This window comes from Ochlerotatus camptorhynchus, unplaced genomic scaffold (assembly GCF_037179485.1).
Source record: "Ochlerotatus camptorhynchus isolate MF236.1 unplaced genomic scaffold, CSIRO-AGI_Acam_v1.1 ptg000141l, whole genome shotgun sequence".
NCBI lineage: Eukaryota > Metazoa > Arthropoda > Insecta > Diptera > Culicidae > Ochlerotatus > Ochlerotatus camptorhynchus.
The window spans coordinates 1,380,033-1,400,415 of NW_027040631.1; the positions used below are offsets into that span (position 1 = coordinate 1,380,033).

General features: G+C 45.1%; 1 protein-coding gene across 6 annotated transcripts in view; it reads left to right on the forward strand.

Annotated features, from left to right (window-relative positions):
- The window catches only part of baz (bazooka), a 235,813-nt gene extending 221,372 nt beyond the window's left edge, over positions 1 to 14,441 (forward strand). For 3 of the 6 annotated variants that reach the window (XM_065221321.1, XM_065221319.1, XM_065221320.1), the window contains 8 exons: positions 7,504 to 8,270; positions 8,540 to 9,257; positions 9,323 to 9,953; positions 10,020 to 10,488; positions 10,554 to 11,071; positions 11,133 to 11,721; positions 13,070 to 13,624; positions 14,015 to 14,441. In XM_065221321.1, coding sequence (XP_065077393.1) covers positions 7,504 to 8,270; positions 8,540 to 9,257; positions 9,323 to 9,953; positions 10,020 to 10,488; positions 10,554 to 11,071; positions 11,133 to 11,721; positions 13,070 to 13,624; positions 14,015 to 14,417 — 4,650 coding nt within the window. In that variant the 3' untranslated portion in view covers positions 14,418 to 14,441. Of the gene's footprint in view, positions 1 to 7,503; positions 8,271 to 8,539; positions 9,258 to 9,322; positions 9,954 to 10,019; positions 10,489 to 10,553; positions 11,072 to 11,132; positions 11,722 to 11,937; positions 12,104 to 13,069; positions 13,625 to 14,014 lie in introns of those variants that run through there. The other 3 variants (XM_065221324.1, XM_065221325.1, XM_065221323.1) reach the window with 3 other exon arrangements.
- Positions 14,442 to 20,383: the final 5,942 nt, after the last annotated feature.

Genomic DNA, 20,383 nt, shown 5'->3' on the forward strand with positions numbered 1-20,383 from the left:
GAAGATCAAAAAACATCAAAACAGTTAGACTAATTAAAAAAAAAAAAAATCCGAGAATTTTTAAGAAGTTCTGAAATCTTCGAAAAAAAAGTATAGAGATTTTTAAAGGAGGAAAGTTTCAGAAACTTTCAAGGAGTTCCGAAGAATTATGGAATATTTCGAGAATTTCAGGAATTTTCCGAAAACTTGAGAAACATTGCGAGATCTTCAGGGAAGTTATATGAATGTAACACAGTTTTCAAGACGTCAGGAAAATTAAGGGAACTTCGAGAAAGATATCCGAACTTCACAGCAGTTCAACTAACTTAATTAATCAACAGAAGTCTAGTGGAAACTTTTATAAAATACATTAACAAAAATGGGAAATCTAGAGAACTTTACAGAAGTTCAGAGATCTTTCGGGCAGTTTGAATAACAAATGAAAAAACACTTAAAATATTAGGAAACTGTAGACACTTTTAGAGCAAGTTCTAAGATGGAAAAAAATTAAATCCGATAATTAATGGGAAGTTCCATGAATTGCAGGAAAATTTAGAGAACTTCATTGATCTTGAAATCTAAGAACTTCAAAAATTATTTCGCCTTAATTTCAGGAAAATTGAGGGAACCACAAAGAAGTTCCGTAATTTTGTGGGAAGCTCAAAGAACTCAAGCCAAATTATGAATTTACAGGAAATCTTCGAGAACATTTTAGGAGAGATCCGAGAACTTCAGGGAAACTCCGAGAGCTTCAAGAAATTTCATGAACATCAGGAACATGTGAGAACGTTTTAAAAGAAGTTGCGTAAGCTTCAGGGCAGTTTCTAAAGTTGGGGCGAATAGCGGCGCCGGTGGTTTAGTGGTAACCGTGATTACCTCTCACCCCAAAAGGCCTGGGTTCAATGCCAGTCGGCGCCGCCGGGATTTTCTGAGGCATAACATCTCTGATCACGCCTTTCTTTGGAAGGAAAGTAAAGGCGTTGGTCCCCGGTCCATGAGTTGATGGGTCGATAGGTAGGGTCCAGTTGTGTGCCTTCGTGGCGTCGGTAGCATTGGTACTCAGAACGGAAAACAAGATCGACGGAAAACAAATCAAGGAAAAAAATAGAGTTAGGGGAACTTCAGGGAAGATGATTGCAATTCCATTAATTTCAGGAAAATTTCGGGAAAATTTTAGGGATTCCAAAATTTTTAGGTAGTCTAGAAAGCTTCAGAGATGTTATTCATAATTTTTTTAAAGCTCTACTGATTTTCAGAGGTTATCAATGCAGCTTATTGATTCTTAGGACTACTCTATTAAGTTCAAAGTAGTAATGAGAGCTTCAGCAGACTTCAGGTAAATTAAAGAAATTTTTAGAGAAGTCTCAAGAATAAACCGGGAGAATCGGGAATAAACCGGGAATCGAAATTAACTGGGAAAACCGGGATATAATAGGGAATTTGATTGGAACCCTACAATATTGTTTTGATTCCCGGCGCCGGTGGTGTAGTGGTAAGCGTGACTGCTTTCTCACCCCAATGAGTCTGGGTTCAATCCCAGCCGAAGTCGGTGGGATTTTTCTGAGGCATAAAAATCTCTGGTCCTTCGGAAGGGAAGTAAAGCCGTTGGTCCCGGCCCATGTGGGTTGAATGGGTGCGATATCCTACGCAGATGTGGAAGCTGCCTTCCTGCACATTCGATTGCCGTCAATTGATGGCAGTCGATGTCCGTCCGTGATTGGCACTAGACTGCGGAACAGAGACCGACGTTAAATAAAGGAAAAAAAAAATTTTGTTTTGCATCTATATTAATCGAATTCTGTTAATAAATATTATAAGTTTGATATCTCAAATATTTCTCTCAAAATTTTGAATATTTCATCATGCGAGTAAATTTAACAAAAAATAAGTCTGAGATCTGAAAAAATAACAATGTCTAATTATGAATTTTAGAACCTTGAAAACTTTTCATGTCACAAATTTTAGAAAATGTTCTCATTTCTGGCATATTGAATGCACGTTAATTGAGGAGCATTCCAAGTTTGAGACCTCATTGCTACAGTTTTCTGAAAATTATAATTCAAACAATGGAAAAGTTTTCCAAGGCCTGTATCTTGAAATTTGTTCCCTATCGAAGTCTCAGAATCTTAATATTTTTTGTTAATTCTTGGTCTACAATTTATGTGCAATGAATCTTGAAAAAATTTCAATGTTTGAATTTACTAAATTATCGCAGGATGAGTTCCTAAGAAATTTGTCTAAGATTTTCTTAGGATCATTCCAAAAAGTCGTCAGAATTATTTTTTCTCCTCAATAATCTGTTCAATCTGTCCGGTATGCTGCAGACATTTTCCTCACTAACAGTTTCAGAATTCTGTGTAGAACACTTCAAGCTGAACATTGCATTAGGTCCTAAGTAACATTGACAGATTCTCTTCGTCGACTTTCGCTTTGTAGCCCCACGGCTATGAAAAGACATTCCCAGATATTTTCAGCACACAGACCGATAAACGAAGCTTTTATCTAGCATCTACGACAAACTCAGTGTGCACTCGGATGTCGACAGAAGCAGACCACTCTCAATACGTCTGTTTACTCGGCAGTAACCATTGTATGGTCCTCCTCATCGTTCTTCATCAGCAGTTCTTTCAGTCGATGCGTCGTCGACTTTGGAAAGCAACCGTTTCGTGATGAATGTGTGAGTGCTGACCACGTTTTGCGTCCATTCTTGAAATCAAAGCACTCTACTCCCCGTTGACGAATCTGCCATACAATGAAACCACTGGAAGCGGCTCCCGTTGTACTTTTTGACTATATTTTTAATGAAGAGCTTGTGGATAAAACGTTGAAAGAGTGCAAGGCGTTTATTAGCAACACTACGAATCAATTGAAAGTTTCAAACCCTATTCTACCTAGGATCAAAGGTTTACCAAAGATTCACAAACCAGGAAACGAAATGAGAGAGATTATCTCGGCTGAAGGATCCCCCACTCATAAGCTTGTCAAATGGCTTGTAAAGGAATGTCAAAGCCACTCGCTCAGTTAACAGCACACAAGAATTCGCAAATCAATTTCAGACATCAGGAGAGATTCGGGAAGATGAAGTCATGGTTTCATTTGATGTCACAGCACTTTTTCCGAGTGTACCAGTAAAGGAAGCCATCAGCCTTTTAGAGGACTGGCTTCTGAAGCAACGTGAGGATTCTACTTGGAAAAGCAAAGTTCGGTCATATGTCAAGCTTACTCGTCTTTGTATGGAGGAAAATTATTTAATTTTCAGAGGAAATTTTTATAAACAAACTAAAGGCACTCCCATGGGCAATGCGCTTCCTCCATTTTTATGTGAATAGTTCATGGCTAACCTAGAAAATACTCTGGAGGATAGGAATTTGTTGCCCAAATGTTGGTAAAGGTACGTGGATGACATCTTTAGCATTGTCAAAAGGGAAGATTTATCAAAAACTTTGGAGGCCGTAAACAACGTTCACAAGGACATCAAATTTACTCACAAAGAAGAGAGAGACGGCAAACTCCCCTTCTTAGATCTTCTCATCATCAGGGAAACGTCTTCGTTCAATTTTGAAATCTATAGGAAACCAATAAATACAAAGAGAGTAATACCAAGCACTTCAAACCATTCCATGGTTTGGAATTTAAAGGAAATAAACCAACCCACTCAAAGCTCTTCATAAAGGGATTCCGTTAAGAGGTTCGACAAATTTAAAGGATTTATATTTTTAAATGTATTGTATGGTGAACAAGAATCCTCGGCTCTGTAAAGTTAATTCGGTTGAGCCTTATCAAATTAATTAATGAAAAAAATAAAATACGACAAATACAACAGTAATTAATGAAGGAGAAAGTCGACGAAGAGAATCGATCAATGTTACTTGGGACCTAATGCAATGTTCAGCTTGGCTTAAGGAATTCCTTCCAGAACATTTAAGCATTTCTTGCCAGAAAAATCATGTAATTCACTCTTAATTCATCTTCGCATTCTTAATAATTCTAGCGAGAATTTTTTTAAATATCTCTCCATTGATTTTCTTTAGAAACCGCTTAGAATATTCCTTGGAAATGTATTGATATGCGATTACAAATTTAGAAAGTTTCCTTGGATTTTACCTCAGAATTTGGGAATGGGAATTTTCCTCAGAAGGTCCCTAACATTCCTTTCAAAAAGCCCTCAAGGGGATCTTTTGGATTTAACTTGGAATCCTCTTTACCAGTTCCAGAGCTTGTAACATAAATATATCACGCGTGATATTGAGAGCGTACGAGAGCGAAAAAATATCAATTTGCTAATAATTATGCCACCACTGATTGCCCATAACACACAATCAAGCATGGGAAAAATCATGCTAGAAAAGTTTTATAAAAATCGCTCTTTAGTATTGCTTTGGATTTTTTTTAAATCTCTTGGAATACTTGGAAACCTTAAAATTCCGTATGAATTTTATTAGGAAATCCCTTGAAACTATCTTCAAACTAGCTTCAAATTTTGCTAAGATTTGTTTAAGCTATTTTAATAATTAGATTAATATGATCATATAATCCATATTTCCCCCTCATGATTACGCTTTGACTGATTTATTAATACAAATTTAAGATATTTTCGGTCGGTGATTATTAAGCGTAGTACGAGCATTGTAGTCATGTAGTCAAGTTTGCCGTAGAAGGAGGCTCCGAATTCCCTTAGATTGTTATCCTGAAGTTCCTTACTGTTTGCTGCAGATATCGCTGGAATTACACTCATAATCCCAATCTCTTCAGAACTACATACCTTACAATTCACCTTTACTTCTCCTCACAATTCTACAATACTTTCCAAAATTACCTTTCTAGTCAAATTCCATTGGAATTCTCCCCAAAATTGTTTTAGAATTATCCCTGGAATTCCTTCCTTCCTTCATCAAAACTCATTTGGCCGTCTCATCATAATTCATTTTTTTTCAATTCTTCATGCTATGTTGGATGAACAGCTTTTAGAGTAAGTTTGACTTGTTGTACTTGCAAGACAATATACAAATGAAATGCAAAAATGGTACAGGCATAGAAAGCTAAAGGTCCCGTAGCGACGTAAAAGCAAATGGAGCGAGAGAGAGAGAGAAGGTTTCATCGAAGACATCATAAAGGGTGATACGGTCAAAATTTGGTTAAGGGAAAACGCGTGTAAATCGGTGAAATCGTTTATTTAAAAAATCAAATTAAATTTCTTTTTCAAGTTCAATTAGTATAAAATTCAGGAAAAATATTCAGTTAGGCTTCCGCTTTTCCAAATCCGAATTGCCGGGCCTTACGCTTGACCCCTGCCATCCGATTTTGTACAGCCACCTTGTCCACCTTCTTCGCCGCAGAAAGCCAGTTTGCCTTTAACTGCTGCTCGCCCTTAGCAGTTTTTTGGTCTTCTTTAGGTTCCGCTTGACAATAGCCCAGTATTTCTCAATTGGCCGGAGCTCTGGCGTGTTGGGAGGGTTCTTGTCCTTGGGAACCACCTGCACGTTGTTGGCGGCGTACCACTCCATGGCCCTTTTACCGTAATGGCAAGATGCCAAATCCGGCCAAAACAGTACGGAACAACCGTGTTTCTTCAGGAAAGGCAGCAGACGTTTATTCAAACACTCTTTCACGTAAATTTCTTGGTTGACAGTCCCGGAAGCTATGAAAATGCTGCTTTTCAAGCCACAGGTACAGATGGCTTGCCAAACCAGATATTTCTTTGCGAACTTTGACAGTTTCATGTGCTTGAAAACATCTGCTACCTTTCCCCTTCCTTTTGCCGTATAAAACTCCTGTCCCGGAAGCTGCTTGTAGTCGGCTTTGACGTAGGTTTCGTCGTCCATTACCACGCAGTCAAACTTCGTCAGCATCGTCGTGTACAGCCTCCGGAATCGCGCTTTGGCCGTCGTATTTTGTTTATCATCGCGATTTGGAGTCACTACCTTCTTGTAAGTCGATAGTCCGGCTCGTTTTTTGGCTCGATGCACGGTTGTAGACGATACACCCAGCTTATTTGCGGCATCTCGGAGAGAGAGGTTAGGGTTTCGCTTGAAACTACCGGCAACTCTCTTTGTCGTCTCAGCGGCTTCCGGTTTTCGATTTCCCCCCGATCCAGACTTCCTGGCTGTCGACAAACGTTCCCCAAACACTTTAATTACATTTGTAACGGTTGATTTGGCAACTTTTAGCGATTTTGCCAACTTTGCGTGCGAGTAGCTCGGATTTTCGCGATGCGCGAGCAAAATTTTGATACGCTGCTCTTCTTGCTTGGACGGCATTTTGACAACTGAAGAGTGAATTCCAAAATCAAAATAGGAGCAACATTCTACACACACACACCTTCAAAATGAGGGGTGTTCAGGTTTTTTAAATGCAAAATTGAAAGAAATACGTCAAGTTGATATTGACCAAATTTTGACCGTATCACCCTTTATCAACAGAACTGGCAACTCTACTAGAATCTAAGGTACCAATACAGCATCGCTGTGGTCGAGCAAAGGTAAAAACCAGTTAGAAAAAATATCAAACACGCAAAACTCTCCTTCGAGGTTGTTGTCCTCGCTATCACATTCGATCGGAGCTCTTAATACCTTCGTGACCTTCGTGCGGTAGATGGCGGGGTGCTCTTCCTGACATATTGTCTTCGCTTTTATGTTTATGAAGGCAAAATACAATATCAAACCAACGTAAATTGTCGCCGCAATCAAGGGCAGTTCACAGATTTTAAGTATTACAAATTATGAACTTTAGGTAATTGCGTCGCTTTTTCCTTGTAAGTCAACTGACATCGCTTATTATAACCTAATCGAGCAGTCTCGTTCGCCGTAATAATTACACCGACTAAATCCACAAAGAGATAACTTCGTGGCTTGATTCCATGCCAAAATAAATACCGTTCAAATAAACCACCCTCGCATTGCGGCATCATCGTGACAAACCGCTCGTGATGGCAGATTACCGGTGTTGTAGCACGTACCTACCTCCAAGTTCCATAAAACTTATTTGGACGATGACAGAGAGCCGAACGAGTGCAAAACGCGTACTCTAGTGTCTTATCTTATCTCCGCGATCCGTTATACATAGACACGAAGCCCCTCTCGAGCACCTCGTTCAATTAGGCCATTTGTTTGAGTTTTCTATTATTGCCCTTTCATAAAAATCAGAGCCCATTTGGTACGTTGTTCGGGTGGCATCAATCAGGTGGAAAAAGGTGCCGCTTCGATTGTTTGATTACCTGGTAAAACGTCAGCCAACGAGACGCAAGACTCGACTCGAACAGGTGTATCGTGTCTTGTCGATTTCCCTCGAAAATCTAAGATGAAGCGTTTTGCTGTGACGTAATTGAGATCACGTTCCAGATATGATCATATCTGCTAATTGCTGGTTTTCGTGCTCCGCCGAAGTGGTTTACTGGAGTGCAGAAGCCCGCCCCTAACCCGCAATTTCCGCTCCAATTAACACCACAGCCGCCGCAATCTCGTGATGTACTGAAAGTGAAAATCCGCGAAACTAATTGATTGTTTTTTCTTTTCTCCCTTTCCGCAGAATCCCGACTCATGGGTCGTGGTGCACCATCTTCAGTCACAGTCCGGCATATTGGATCCGGACGATCAAATAAGCGACGTAGCAGACGATCGGGAGGAGATCATAGCCAGCTACGACGATTGTCCCGGTGGACCAGATCCGGGAGTGCCCCAAGGAGGTGGCGATGGTGCTAGTGGCAGTTCGGTCGGGACCGGCAGTCCCGACATATTCCGTTCCGAGCCGGGAAAGTACGGTCCGGAAAGTTCGACACCTCACATTGAGGTCACCTCAACGGAGCAACCCACCTTGGGACTGGGGCTTCAGGTAAGGCGAGGTAGTGAGCCATCCCTACATCAAATCGGAGTAACGGACCAGCGAAGTCCGCTGTACAATGTCAGTCCCAATGGGCATCAGGATACGAAACGATGGTCGGCAGCTCCGGTGTGCCGAAGCGATACGGAACCTCCGGAACGGTTACTTTCGCCCCCGAATGGAGTGCCGTACCTATCGCCGGAGTGGAACGTTCTACCGGAGGAAGAATCTCACGACAGCCTGCCGCAGCAGTTCTCCCGATCCGGACGGCTGTCGATGCAGTTTCTCGGGGCGGAAGCCGCCAACGGATACCGGTGGATAGATGCGGCGGAACGGGTGGCCACGAATGCGGTCTACAATGGAACCAGCGCGAACAGTAGCTTCAGTACCAAGTCGCTGCCGAGGGAGTCGAAACGGAAGGAACCGCTCGGGCAGGCCAATGCCTCCGTGTACGAGTCGTTACGGGAGAAGGATGGGTAAGTGCGATTCTAGATTTCTAAATTTTCCAGCCCATGGTCGACTAACTGTGCTCTTTTTAATTTCCGGGAATGGAAGTTATTTTCCTTTTCAAAAGTACAAATCTTCGCAAATTGCGATACCTTTTCAAAATTGAGCAGTTCAAGGCAAAATAACGAATATAAAAATCAAATTGCATAGAATTGACCTGAATTGAGCGATTTAGTCGATTTGGGCTGGCCACCATTTGGACGGCACCACATTTAGAAAATTCTAATATTCACCGCAGGGAGATGCTCCTGGTGGTGAACGAAAACGGTGGTCCCCTGGGTCTAACGGCGCTCCCAGACCCGGAGTACGGTGGACTGCTGGTGCAGAGCGTGGAATCGGGTAGCCGAGCGGATCGGGGCCGGTTGCGTCGCGGCGATCGCATCCTCGAAATCAACAACATCAAACTGGTAGGCCTCTCGGAGAATTCCGTTCAGGAACATCTCAAGAAGAGCCTCTCGTCACCGGAGCTCAGGTTACGGGTTATCCGGGCAGGAGTCGGAACGAGGTACAAGCGGGACAATCGGGTTTCGCAGATGATCGAAGCAGAAGAGAAGCCAGCCGGTACCAAAGTGGCTACGGTGTCGCCGACCCGGAAGATGCCCGGGGCACCCTCGGGGCTCAGTTTGCAGGCGGCGAATACCCGCAAGCTAGGCAAGCGAATCGAGATTTCCCTCAAGAAGGGAATCAACGGGCTGGGGTTTTCGGTTACGACCCGGGACAATCAAGCTGGCGGACAGTGCCCGATCTATATCAAGAACATTTTGTCCAAAGGTGCCGCCGTGGAGGACGGTAGACTGAAACCGGGAGATCGGTTGCTGGAAGTAGACGCAGTTCCGATGACGGGCAAGTCGCAAAGTGAAGTCGTTTCTATTCTTCGGGCAACGGAGTTCGGTGCGACCGTGAGGATAGTCGTCTCACGACAGCAGGAACTGGCAGAAACGGAAGAGAGGGAGATTGTAAGTAACCTAATGATACCAGCTAAACAGCTCGACGGCATTACTTGAGAAATTTTTATTTTCAGGGTTGCGGAGTGGAGAGCGAACAGAAAAGCACACCGCCGAAGCCTCCACCACCGGTGCTTCCGAAGTCCTCCCTCAAGCAGAGTTCCCGTGCTCGGTCGGAAGAGATTCTGGACACGCACGATTCGTTCTCCTCTGGCGCTGGTAGTCTGAACAATGTACGATCGACCGTTCCAAAGAATGCCAGCTCTCAAATGCCACCCGCGATCCAGAAGAGACCCCTGACGTCGATACTGAAGTCTGCATCGACTAATCAGGTTTCCGAACTTTTGCAGGATCAGACACTGCAGCAGCTGCAGTCTTCTTCGGCGGGCCCCGGAGGAATTCAGTGGAAGAATCGTGAGATTCTGATGCTGCATATTCCGGTTCACGACACGGAAAAGGCTGGGCTGGGAGTCAGTGTGAAGGGTAAGACAGGAAGCGGAAACAGTAGCGGCGGAAGTGGTGGCAGTGGCAGTAAGCACGACGGAGACTTGGGAATCTTTGTCAAGAGCGTGCTGCATGGAGGGGCAGCCAGCAGGGATGGGCGACTGAAGATGAACGATCAGCTGTTGAGTGTGAACGGGGTTTCCCTGCTGGGGCAATCGAATGCCGAAGCGATGGACACGCTGCGGAGGGCGATGCTGCAGACAGGTAGGTGGACGTTTGGGTCGGACATCTCTTCAGGGGTAGTACATGAAGAGTTTGTCAAATTTCCAGGTGGCAGCAATCACCCAGGGAAGATCATTCTAACAGTGGCCCGTCGAATCGGACGACCGGTTAGTACAGGCGAGCTGCTAGAATCGATCGACAACTCCAACTCCAGTGAGCAATCCGGGGCGACTGTGATCTATCTCAGTCCCGATAAACAGCAATCTCAACAACAACAGCCATCCAATGAAAAACAGCAGCAACAGCAACATAAACGCTACAGCAATCCGGTGCTGGACCGTCTGACGGGCGGAACTGGCCAAACCGTCAGCAGCGGTAGCAACGGTAGCCTCAATCATCATCCCTCAAGTGCCAGCGGTAGTCCAACCATCAACCAAAGACCTTCGCCTCTGGCGGGCCATGGCCTACGCAACGAGAGCTACTACATGGCGACCAATGACAATTGGTCCCCCGCCACGGTGAACCTCAATGGCAGCAACGCAGTGCTGATCGAGGAAGATCCAGAACCAACCTCACCGTGAGTTGCAAGTCGAAATTTCGGTAGAATCAACGATCTAAACCATTTTAATTTTTCTCCCACAGAACATTCCATCTGACGCGTCCTTCGGACGGCGGAAACTCCACATCCACCCCGAACGGAGACGTCACATACGCCAGTCAGCTGTCACTGGACACGAATCCTCCGGTTGTGGATGCCTTCAGTCGTGATGCCGTCGGGAGGCGATCGATGTCGGAGAAACACCATGCTGCGTTGGATGCCCGGGAAACGGGAACCTACCAGCGGAACAAGAAGCTACGCGAGGAACGGGAACGGGAGCGAAAGCTCAATTCTGGCGGTTCCGTAGAATCACTCACCCAAATGGGCCGGATGAGCAGTTTGAAGGCAAAGTCGGAGCTCCGTGCGGAGGCTCTGGATCGATTGGGTGAGCTGGGACCGTCGCTGGGAATGAAGAAGTCTTCCAGTTTGGAGTCGTTGCAAACCATGGTGCAGGAAATTCAGATGGCCGATGAACCGAGGGGCCCGAATGCTCTGCGGACGCCACGCGGTCGAGGACGGGAAGAGGTCCTGCGGGCTGCCGTCGAACGACCACCGGAAACGCGTAAGTATTGTACCGTGTTGCTGGATGTAGACTAGTCACTGAAATCCTTAATCTTTCACAGAAGCCAAAAAACATTGGCTCCTGGAGGACGCTGCCCCGGAAGCGGACTCGGGTGGATTTGTGCCGCGTGGATCTCCCTTCCAATCATCACTCAACGATGGCAAAAGCAAGAACCGACAGAAGAAAAACGGTCTCTTCCGCGGTATTGGCCATATGTTCCGATTTGGCAAACATCGCAAGGACGGCATCGCCCCGATCAGTGATAATGTTCCGGCAGATTACACCGCCGGTTGGGCTGGCAGCGCTGACGATCGCCCGCCGATGCCGAATGGTGTAGCTCCGCAGCAGAAAAGTCAAACCCTAACGGTGAAGCAGACAAGTTCGAAGAACTCCGCTGCTGCCGGCACCACGTCCAATGGGCCCTCATCGCTCAGTGGTGCTCTACCGAATGGGTCAGTGTCGTCCGGCAATGCGAGGACCAACTCCATCGAGCGATCGGCCAGCTCCGGGGTAGTGGTAAGTCATCCACCGATGTATCAACCACCGCCGCCGCCACCGCAGCAGAATGGCTCCGCGATTCATCACACGGACGTGTTCAACCATCGGTATTCGCACTACGTCAACTACGAGGAACTGCAGCAGCAAATCAGGTGAGTCTTGTCCTCTGGATTTTTCGATCACATTTTGGTCATGTGTACATATTACATGTAAACTGTAAGTATACTATCTTTCACTCTCAATGGTGGTTCTATGTGGCGGGAACTGTGGCTAACCTCAAACAACAAAACCAATAATCCATTTCCTGTTTGTCTCTAATCTCTCATCGCGTCTCGATTTTCGACGTTGTCCTCGATGGATTTGTGCAGCTTCCATGTTAACAAGATTCTTTCGTCACTAAATTTCTAACCCAAGCACGAGCGGCGCTGGTTTCGAAGGGTACTACTGTATGTATATAATTCACCTCATCATAACGTGGCTTTGCTTTTGTCGTAGGCTTGAATGTAAGATCTTCCCCATGTGCTAGAGAACCGTTGGAAACTAGGGTTACGTATTTGTCCTCCTTTGTTACATATTTCCAGACGTTTCTTCAAGAGTTGTTGGAAAATGGTTAGACAATTCATTCTTACGCTGCTTTGCGAGAAGTTTCGCTAGCTAAGGTAGCATAAGATATCTCCACTACTTGACTCGAACTGAACTAATTTGACCCGTGGTTTAAAAATATTCCCAGTGATCGTTTAAAGTGTGTTCCTGTTAGAAATGTACCTTTAGCAAGTAAGTTTTTATGACAAAGAAGAGATCAATTGATGTACCTGAAATTTTATGTAAAACGACTTAAATCAAAACTAAAAAATACGTCCTAAGTTTTCTGTTTGGAAGAAAATTCAGCTTGAGATCGAAACTGCGACATTCTGTCAATATTTACGTTACTACACCGTGGCAGTAAGGTCATGAAAAGTATCATGGTCAATGCTTAATGCAATTCACAGAGATTTAGATTAGTGTTTACAAGAAAATAGTTTCGCCCGTTTGAAAAGACGATTGTGCATTTAAATCAAAAATACCTAGTAAATTGCGGCTTTGGCAATACCTTTACATATTGAGCACTTCAAACTCGACCCAACTTTCCTCCAACGAAGTGATTCTTACCAGGGTCATCCCTATTCCCCTTCGATTGATCTTTGCACTGTAACGATCCGACTCACATCAAAGGGAGTTCACAGTATCCCCTCAGATTCATCCTCAGCAGTTGTCCCAACTCACCTTCAACGGGGTCTTCTTTGGAGTAAATGTTTCTGATCCCAAGTGGATCGGAGATTCCAATACGGTACCCGTTTCTACGAATAGGTTTACGTGAGACTTGATTTTCCGGGCACCGTTCACACCTCCAAACAGTCACCGCACATGTCAGAAGCACCAAACTGTAAATAGTTGCTCATCAACTTTCGCACCACAATTTTTGTACAGCGCAAAAATCGACTCTCGTTTGACTCCTTCCAGTAACCGACTAACGCTGGCCTCACGGTCCTCATCCTACGGTAATCTCGCTAGTGGTGGTAGTGGTTCCGCTAACCATATCTATGCCCTTATCAGCCAATGCCATAGTAACAATCAAGCTAACCATAACGCTACAGCAACCTTGCCGCCAGCCGGTCCAAGATCCCGCTCGACATCTCCCGAACTTCCCACAACCACCACCGCAACAACACTAGAAGAGCTTATTTCCATCGATATGTTACGAGCTCTTCAGCGAATGCAGCTCTCGCCACCGACGCAGCAATCGCACCACCATCAACGACAGCTAAGCAGCGACTACTGTCGGTACGTGAGTCGAACCCGTATGGCCAGCAGCAGCAGCAGCTCAACCAGCGGCAGCAAAAACAGCAGCAGCCATGGGGAAAGACCACACTCACCTACGACGACACGGTCGTGCGCTGCCAGCAATGGTCCTAGTCAACAACGGAAGTCGTGTCCCGTGGATTCTCTGTCGGAATCCACGCTGGAACAGATGCGCCAACAGGTGCGCCACCAGCGGGAAAAGGTGGAGCAGGAAAGGTAATGCCCCTGGCCCATTCCCTGCACTCTCTCTTTCTCTATCTTTCTCTCGTAATTTGCACGGTTGCCTAGAAATAGCTTCCTGTAGCGCGCAGAAGTAGTACTAGTAGCTTTAAATGTTGCACGCATGCTTGCCTATCTGCAGGCGCAAACCAAAAACATCGCACGCCAAATCAAATCAGTAGAAGTAGAAACATCCATACTAGACGGATATGTTGCATCACTATCACCTACCTACATACTCATATGTTTTCAAAACAAAAAATGCTGTAACCATGCTTCAATCTCAAATCGAAATTTCGAATCTCTTTTCTTTGCTTTTCGTTCCACCAAACCAACCAAATGTATTTGTACAAACAAACAAAATATTCCGAATCCAAACACCATTAGCCGACGTCATCATCATTATCATTCCCAAAGATCGACCAGGAACACTCCCCCGGTGGACATTGCCATTCATCATCAGCAGCAGCAGCAGCAGCATAAAAAACTGAAGCAATCACGTCCCGTTTCCAACTACTATGATGGAGCGATGTACGAAACCATCCAGCACTTGGGTGGCTCCCAGCGGAAAACGAGTCTACCTTCGTCGCCTTCCAAACTGCAACAGCAACAGCAACAGCAGCAACAACTGCAACTACAACAGAAGCAGCAACAGCAGGGTAATTGGAACGGGACCGTCTCATCGTCGTCCGCTGGTAGTGGTCCAGGGTATTCGAATCACGGCTCGATTCGAAGCCGGGGTCCCTTCGTGACCCAGGTGCAGATTCAGAATCAGATGTCCTATCAGTAGACTACGAAAGATAGAAAAACAAAACTAACGTTTCTGTGATGTTGCAACGTCTCATTCACACCGACACGAATATGTAAAAGCCATCCTCTGTTATATAATTGGCCGTTGAAATTTAGGAAACTTTCGTTAGGTCTCGAACGTTTATTTTTTCACGATTAAAAAAGTGATGTTTTAGATCATTTTTTTAGTTACCATTAAACTTAGTTGAACGAACTTATTTCCTGTCCGATCCACTACTGCTAGGTTTTTAGCGACACGAACAAAATCATAACTCAACCTTTATACCTTTTTTTTACTACTGCGAAAGTCGCTAAGAATGATTATTGATAAGATTCGAGTACTTTTCTTGAATGGAAACATTATCTTTTAATTTTACTCCGATTAGTTCACATTTAGTTATGTTGTATAATGTGGAAAAGGGACGAGCGTTACAACAAATGCTTGTAAATTATATCCTCCGAACGCGCGCGCGTGCAGCAGCTGTACATATTTATTAATTGGCGAATGAAAAGTGCTTTTGTTGTAATACGCTTACGAATGCTGCAACAGTTTAAAGAAAATGTTCTCCAAATGTATTTTGTTAATAAGTATATTCTTATGTGTACATATAATCGAAAACTTTTCACTTTCCGACGTTAGAAAAAAAGTTTACAGGAAACCCTGTGGATCGAACTTTCTCTGAGATTTATTAGAAAGAAAATTTTCGTTCAATGGTTGAGCAATGTTTTCAATATTTTAATGCTATTCAAAGGTACTTAAACTCAACAAAAAAAATCCGTTGCCTTCATGAACTTAACCAACTGTGCTGCTACTACTTAAATTGCCCTAGCGGAGCAATCAGATGACTAGATATGATTAAATATATATAAAAAAGAGACGATATAAAAAAGTTATTGTAAACTACACCAACACACTCATACAACGGGATCGAAGAATCTGTGTAAAGTATTAAACGAAAATGAAAGTAACTACTGTGATGGTGAGTTAATTTTTGGTAGAACAAAAAAGAACAAAATCCCTCTGGAGATGGAATTGAGAAAGTTGATATGGAAGTCTGATTTTACATAGATTTTAAGCAAAAATGGTCGTCTCTCCTGTTACTGACGTCGGATTTTTTTTACAGTGCTCTTAGATTGCGTGGGCGCACTTCGGTTCGTGCGAAAAGGACCTATCAAGTTTTGTTTACGAAACTCGATAGGCCCTTTTCAAATGTAACGCGATTATTCTTCCAAAATTTCCTTTATTGCACCTCCGAATTTCTCCTGAAATTCTTCTCAAATAGCGTTGAGAGAATTTCCTGAAATTTTCTTTGACATTCTCTTGAAATTCTCCTTAGCATTGAAAATTTATTTAGAATCTCTTGGAACGCTACGCTGATTTTTTTTTAATAATAATAAAAAATTACTTGAAACTATAGATTGAAATTCTGCATAGTTTTTTTTTTTTTATTTATATTCAGATTAAGTCTGGCAGGCTCAAAAGAAAACGGAAAAGTAATTTTTAAGGAATATTCCCAAAAGTAAATTTGACAACCATAGGGAGGTGTCTTTTGCTAAATAGCGAGGTGTCGTCAAAATGTAAAATCATCAATTCTCAGTTTTTATGTTATTAAAATGCATCCAAAACATAATTTTTACAACAAACGTTAAAATTACAATTATTCCGCAAGGAAAGTGAAATTTCATTCAGAATGCGCCACCTTCATGTCGATCACGATACTAATGTAATCGATCTTTCCTTTACCGATTTCTTTTGAACTGCGTACTTGGTTGGTGCATGGCTGGCTCTCGGCAATGTGATGATTAATCATTATGATACGATGATTCTAACGGTATGGCTATCTACCTTCATATATCAGGTAGAAACCCGATTGGAACGGAAAAACCCGGAGAAGTCCCGAGCAAAATGCGTGTCGATTCATGTTGACATGAATGGTTCTCGGCAATTTGGATACCAAATTTTAAGATTGAGCCATATTTTGCAAGCTATGACTATCTACTTTCAAACGGAATAGACAGGGAATCGATATGCCATCTGTGGTTGGGTATACGGAACGGGAAAACCCGGGAAAATGGTCAATTCCTGAAAGTAGACCAAGAGATCCGCGATTTTCTCTAAATTGCAAACAATTATGAGCATAGAGGAAATATGCCATCACCATATCGATCCTGCTACCGAGTGGTCATAAAATGATCCTCTGGATATCCAGAATCGCCGGGACAATAGTCAGTTCCTGAAAGTAGACTTTGAGATCCGGGATGTTTTTTTCTAAATTGCATACAATCATGTGAATAGAGGAAATAAGCCATCACCATATCAATTCGACTACCGGGTGGCTAGAAAACCGTCCTCTGGATATGTGGAATCACCGAAAAAAATTGTAAATTTCCTGCTAGAGACCCGTGATTTGCATACTAGATAGAGCTGGAATTAGGGCCAAACAGCTTTTGTAAACAATGACTTCTCTTGATGATTTCTAGTAATTAAAGGCTCGCCCACGCAAACCAACATCCCCATCATTAGCTGCTTGAACGTCAAGCAGTACAGTTCGGTCTTTGCTCGCTCTGTCGAGTTGTTCGATTAACCTATAGTTTGTTACAAACGTTCGCAGATATACTGCACGTTGCGTCGTCAGTAGTGTCGGTCGCATAGCGTGATGGGAAGACAGCGCTCTCGGAGCAGACTTCGTGACCAAGCGGAGAAGAAGAACAGTGGTGAGGGTAGCTCGGTACCTACCTCAAATAGGTACGCTACTCTGCCCACCGATGTTGGAAATACCAACCCAGTCCCGGTGAAGCGGACGAAAAAGAGGAAGAAGAATCAAGGACAGTCCGATGGTACGAGCGGACGCGACGATGTTACCGCGACGAACGCCAGCGACATCGGTGATTTCGGCGACGCCGTCGAAACCGAGAATTCTGCCGGCCCGAGTGCGGTGAAAATCAAGCTTCCTCCACTGGTGGTGAAGCAAGTACCACTCAACACGCTGATTGGCGATCTCTCATCGCTGGGCGTTGCCGCTGAGTTTAAGCTCGGCAGGATCGGCACCAAGGTGATGCTCCGAACAAAAGCGGAGTACGAAGTGGCCGTGAAATATCTGAAGGATTCCAAGGCGGAATTCTTCACGCACGACATCCCCGGTGAGAAGCCCTTCAAGGTAGTCATCAGGGGTCTACCAAATTTCGACCCCAAGATGGTCGAAGCTGAAATCAACCGGTACAAGCTAGCCCCAATCGCTGTATTCCGAATGACAAGGAGAGACGAAAACGTGAAGACGTACCCGGATTGCCTCTTCCTGGTGCACTTCCAGAAAGGGACGGTGACTCTCAATGCGCTGCAAGCCATGCGATCGATCTACTCCATCATCGTACGATGGGAGCCATACCGTGGCGGCCATCGTGACGTAACGCAGTGCCAGCGGTGCCTCAATTTTGGTCACGGTACCCGCAACTGCAACATCAAGCCACGCTGCAGCAACTGCGCTCAAGAACACGCCACTTCCAACTGCCCTGCGGATGGAGCCGTGGCGTTAAAATGCGCCAACTGTGGTGGTGCACATCAAGGTTCCGACAGACAGTGCTCCAAACGCGAGGACTTCAAACGCATCCGAAAGCAGGCTTCAAGCAACAATCAACCAGGACGCAAGAAGGACAAAACCCCAGCATTCAGGACGGAGGATTTTCCGCCTCTTCGTGCTCCCCAGCAAAGGCAAGCGAATTCGCGGGTGCAACCCGCCCCTCCTCAAGAAGCTTCCGGTGATTCTGCTGGCCAAAGCTCTCCATCCCCCCCTGGATTCTGGAGACAACCAACAACGCAAAACAACAACCCCGATCTGTTCTCAGCGGATGAACTGATGGAAATTTTCGTCAACATGTCCGGTGCTCTTCGTAAGTGCCGCAATAAGCCCGAACAGATCCAAGTGCTCGGTAAGTTCATCATCCAGTATGGCGTCTAAACCGCTAACTATCGTCACCTGGAATGCTTGCTCCGTAAGAGCAAAAAGGATTGAGCTTGCCGACTTCCTCCGCAAGCACAGCATCGACGTGGGCCTTCTAACCGAGACCCATCTAAAGTCCGGCGACAGCTTCTGGTTGCCTGACCACAATATTATCTGGCTTGATCGCACCAGCTCCAGGGGGGGTGGTGTTGCGGTCGTCGTCAAGAAAGGAATAAAATACCACACTCTGTCCCATATCCGCACCTCTATCATCGAGGCCCTTGGTGTGGAGGTGGAGTCGTCGACTGGATACGTCCAGTTCATCGCCGTCTACTGCCCTCGACAGTGTGCCGCCAGCAGTGGACTAGCGGCTAAATTTAAGAAGGACCTGTCCACCATCACCCGTATCGGTTCCCGCTTTGTAGTTGGAGGAGATCTGAATGCTCGCCATGAGGCCTGGCGGAACTACCAGCAGAACCAGAACGGTCGTCTCCTGTTCGACCACTCACAGCATGGGCTGTACTCCGTTTGGTTTTCGGATGAACCAACATTCATCTCACCGGCGGGCAACCCATCGACGCTAGACCTGTTCCTGACAAATATCGGCTTGTCCAAGCCGGTAGCCTTGAACGAACTCAGCTCCGACCACCAACCGGTGGTGTCTGAGCTGGGCTGCAACGTGGCTCCTGCTTCAAGCCTGCGCAAGGACTACCATCGCGTAAACTGGGCCCAGTTTGGACGCGTGGTAGACAGGCACATCATCGACAACCCGCCGCTTGACACCGTGGAGGACATCGACCGAGCGTTGGAGGGACTCCACCAAGCCATAACCGTGGCTGACGAGACGTGCGTCCGACGAGTTCCTGTGAGGGGTAAGTTTATTGCTATTGATTCCCACACCCAACTCTTAATTCGCCTGAGAAATGTTCGTAGACGCCAGTTTCAGAGGACTGGAGATCAAGCGAGGAAACGTGAAATGGCCGATCTGAACAAGGAGATTGCTTCCAGAATGGTCTCACTCCGGAACGAAAGTTTCGGGCGGCTTGTCCAGAATCTGGACGACCGCTCCAGACCATTCTGGAAAGTTGCCAAGGTCTTAAAGACGCACCCTAAACCCATTCCGCCACTAAAAGATGAAAATGATGACGATCGGCTCATAATCACCCCTCAGGAGAAAGCAAATGCGATTGGTGAGCATATTGCCAAATCGCACATGCTTGGCTCCAACATCCAAAGTCCGCTCGAAGTTCAGGTTGAGCAATGCGTACTCAACCTTGATTCCTCCCCTTGTGCCATCCCTCCGGAGAATAGAATCACAGTGGAACAGATTTGCTCAGCGCTGAAATGCACCAAAAACATGAAGGCCCCCGGGTTTGACGGAATATTCAACCTAGTGTTGAAAAATCTCAGCATGAAGGTTCACTCTCTGCTGGCTGCTGTCTTCAACAGATGCTTGGAACTGCACTACTTTCCAAGTATCTGGAAGACAGCGAAAATCATACCTATCCGCAAACCCGGGAAAGACCCAACGCTAGCTTCAAGCTACAGACCAATCAGCCTCCTTTCAGCGCTGAGCAAATTGTTCGAGAAACTCATTCTCAATCGTTTGCTCAAGTTTGTAGAGGAAAATAACATTCTCCTTCCGGAACAGTTTGGGTTCAGAAAGGGGCACTCCACCAATCACCAGCTAGTGCGGGTGATGAATAACATCCGAAGTAACAAAGCTGTATCCAAGTCCACAGCCATGGCCTTGTTAGACGTTGAGAAAGCGTTTGATAATGTCTGGCACAATGGGCTTGTATTCAAGCTTTGTAACTTCAACTTTCCATTACATCTGGTTAAAATCACCCGTAGCTACCTCCAGCAAAGGTCGTTTAAGGTATCGTTGAATGGTTGTCCTTCAAACACGTTTTCCATCCCAGCAGGAGTCCCGCAAGGCAGTCTGCTGGGACCCTTGCTTTACAGCATTTACACTTCCGACATTCCTCCCCTTGGAGACGGTTGCGTGTTTTTCCTGTTCGCAGATGAT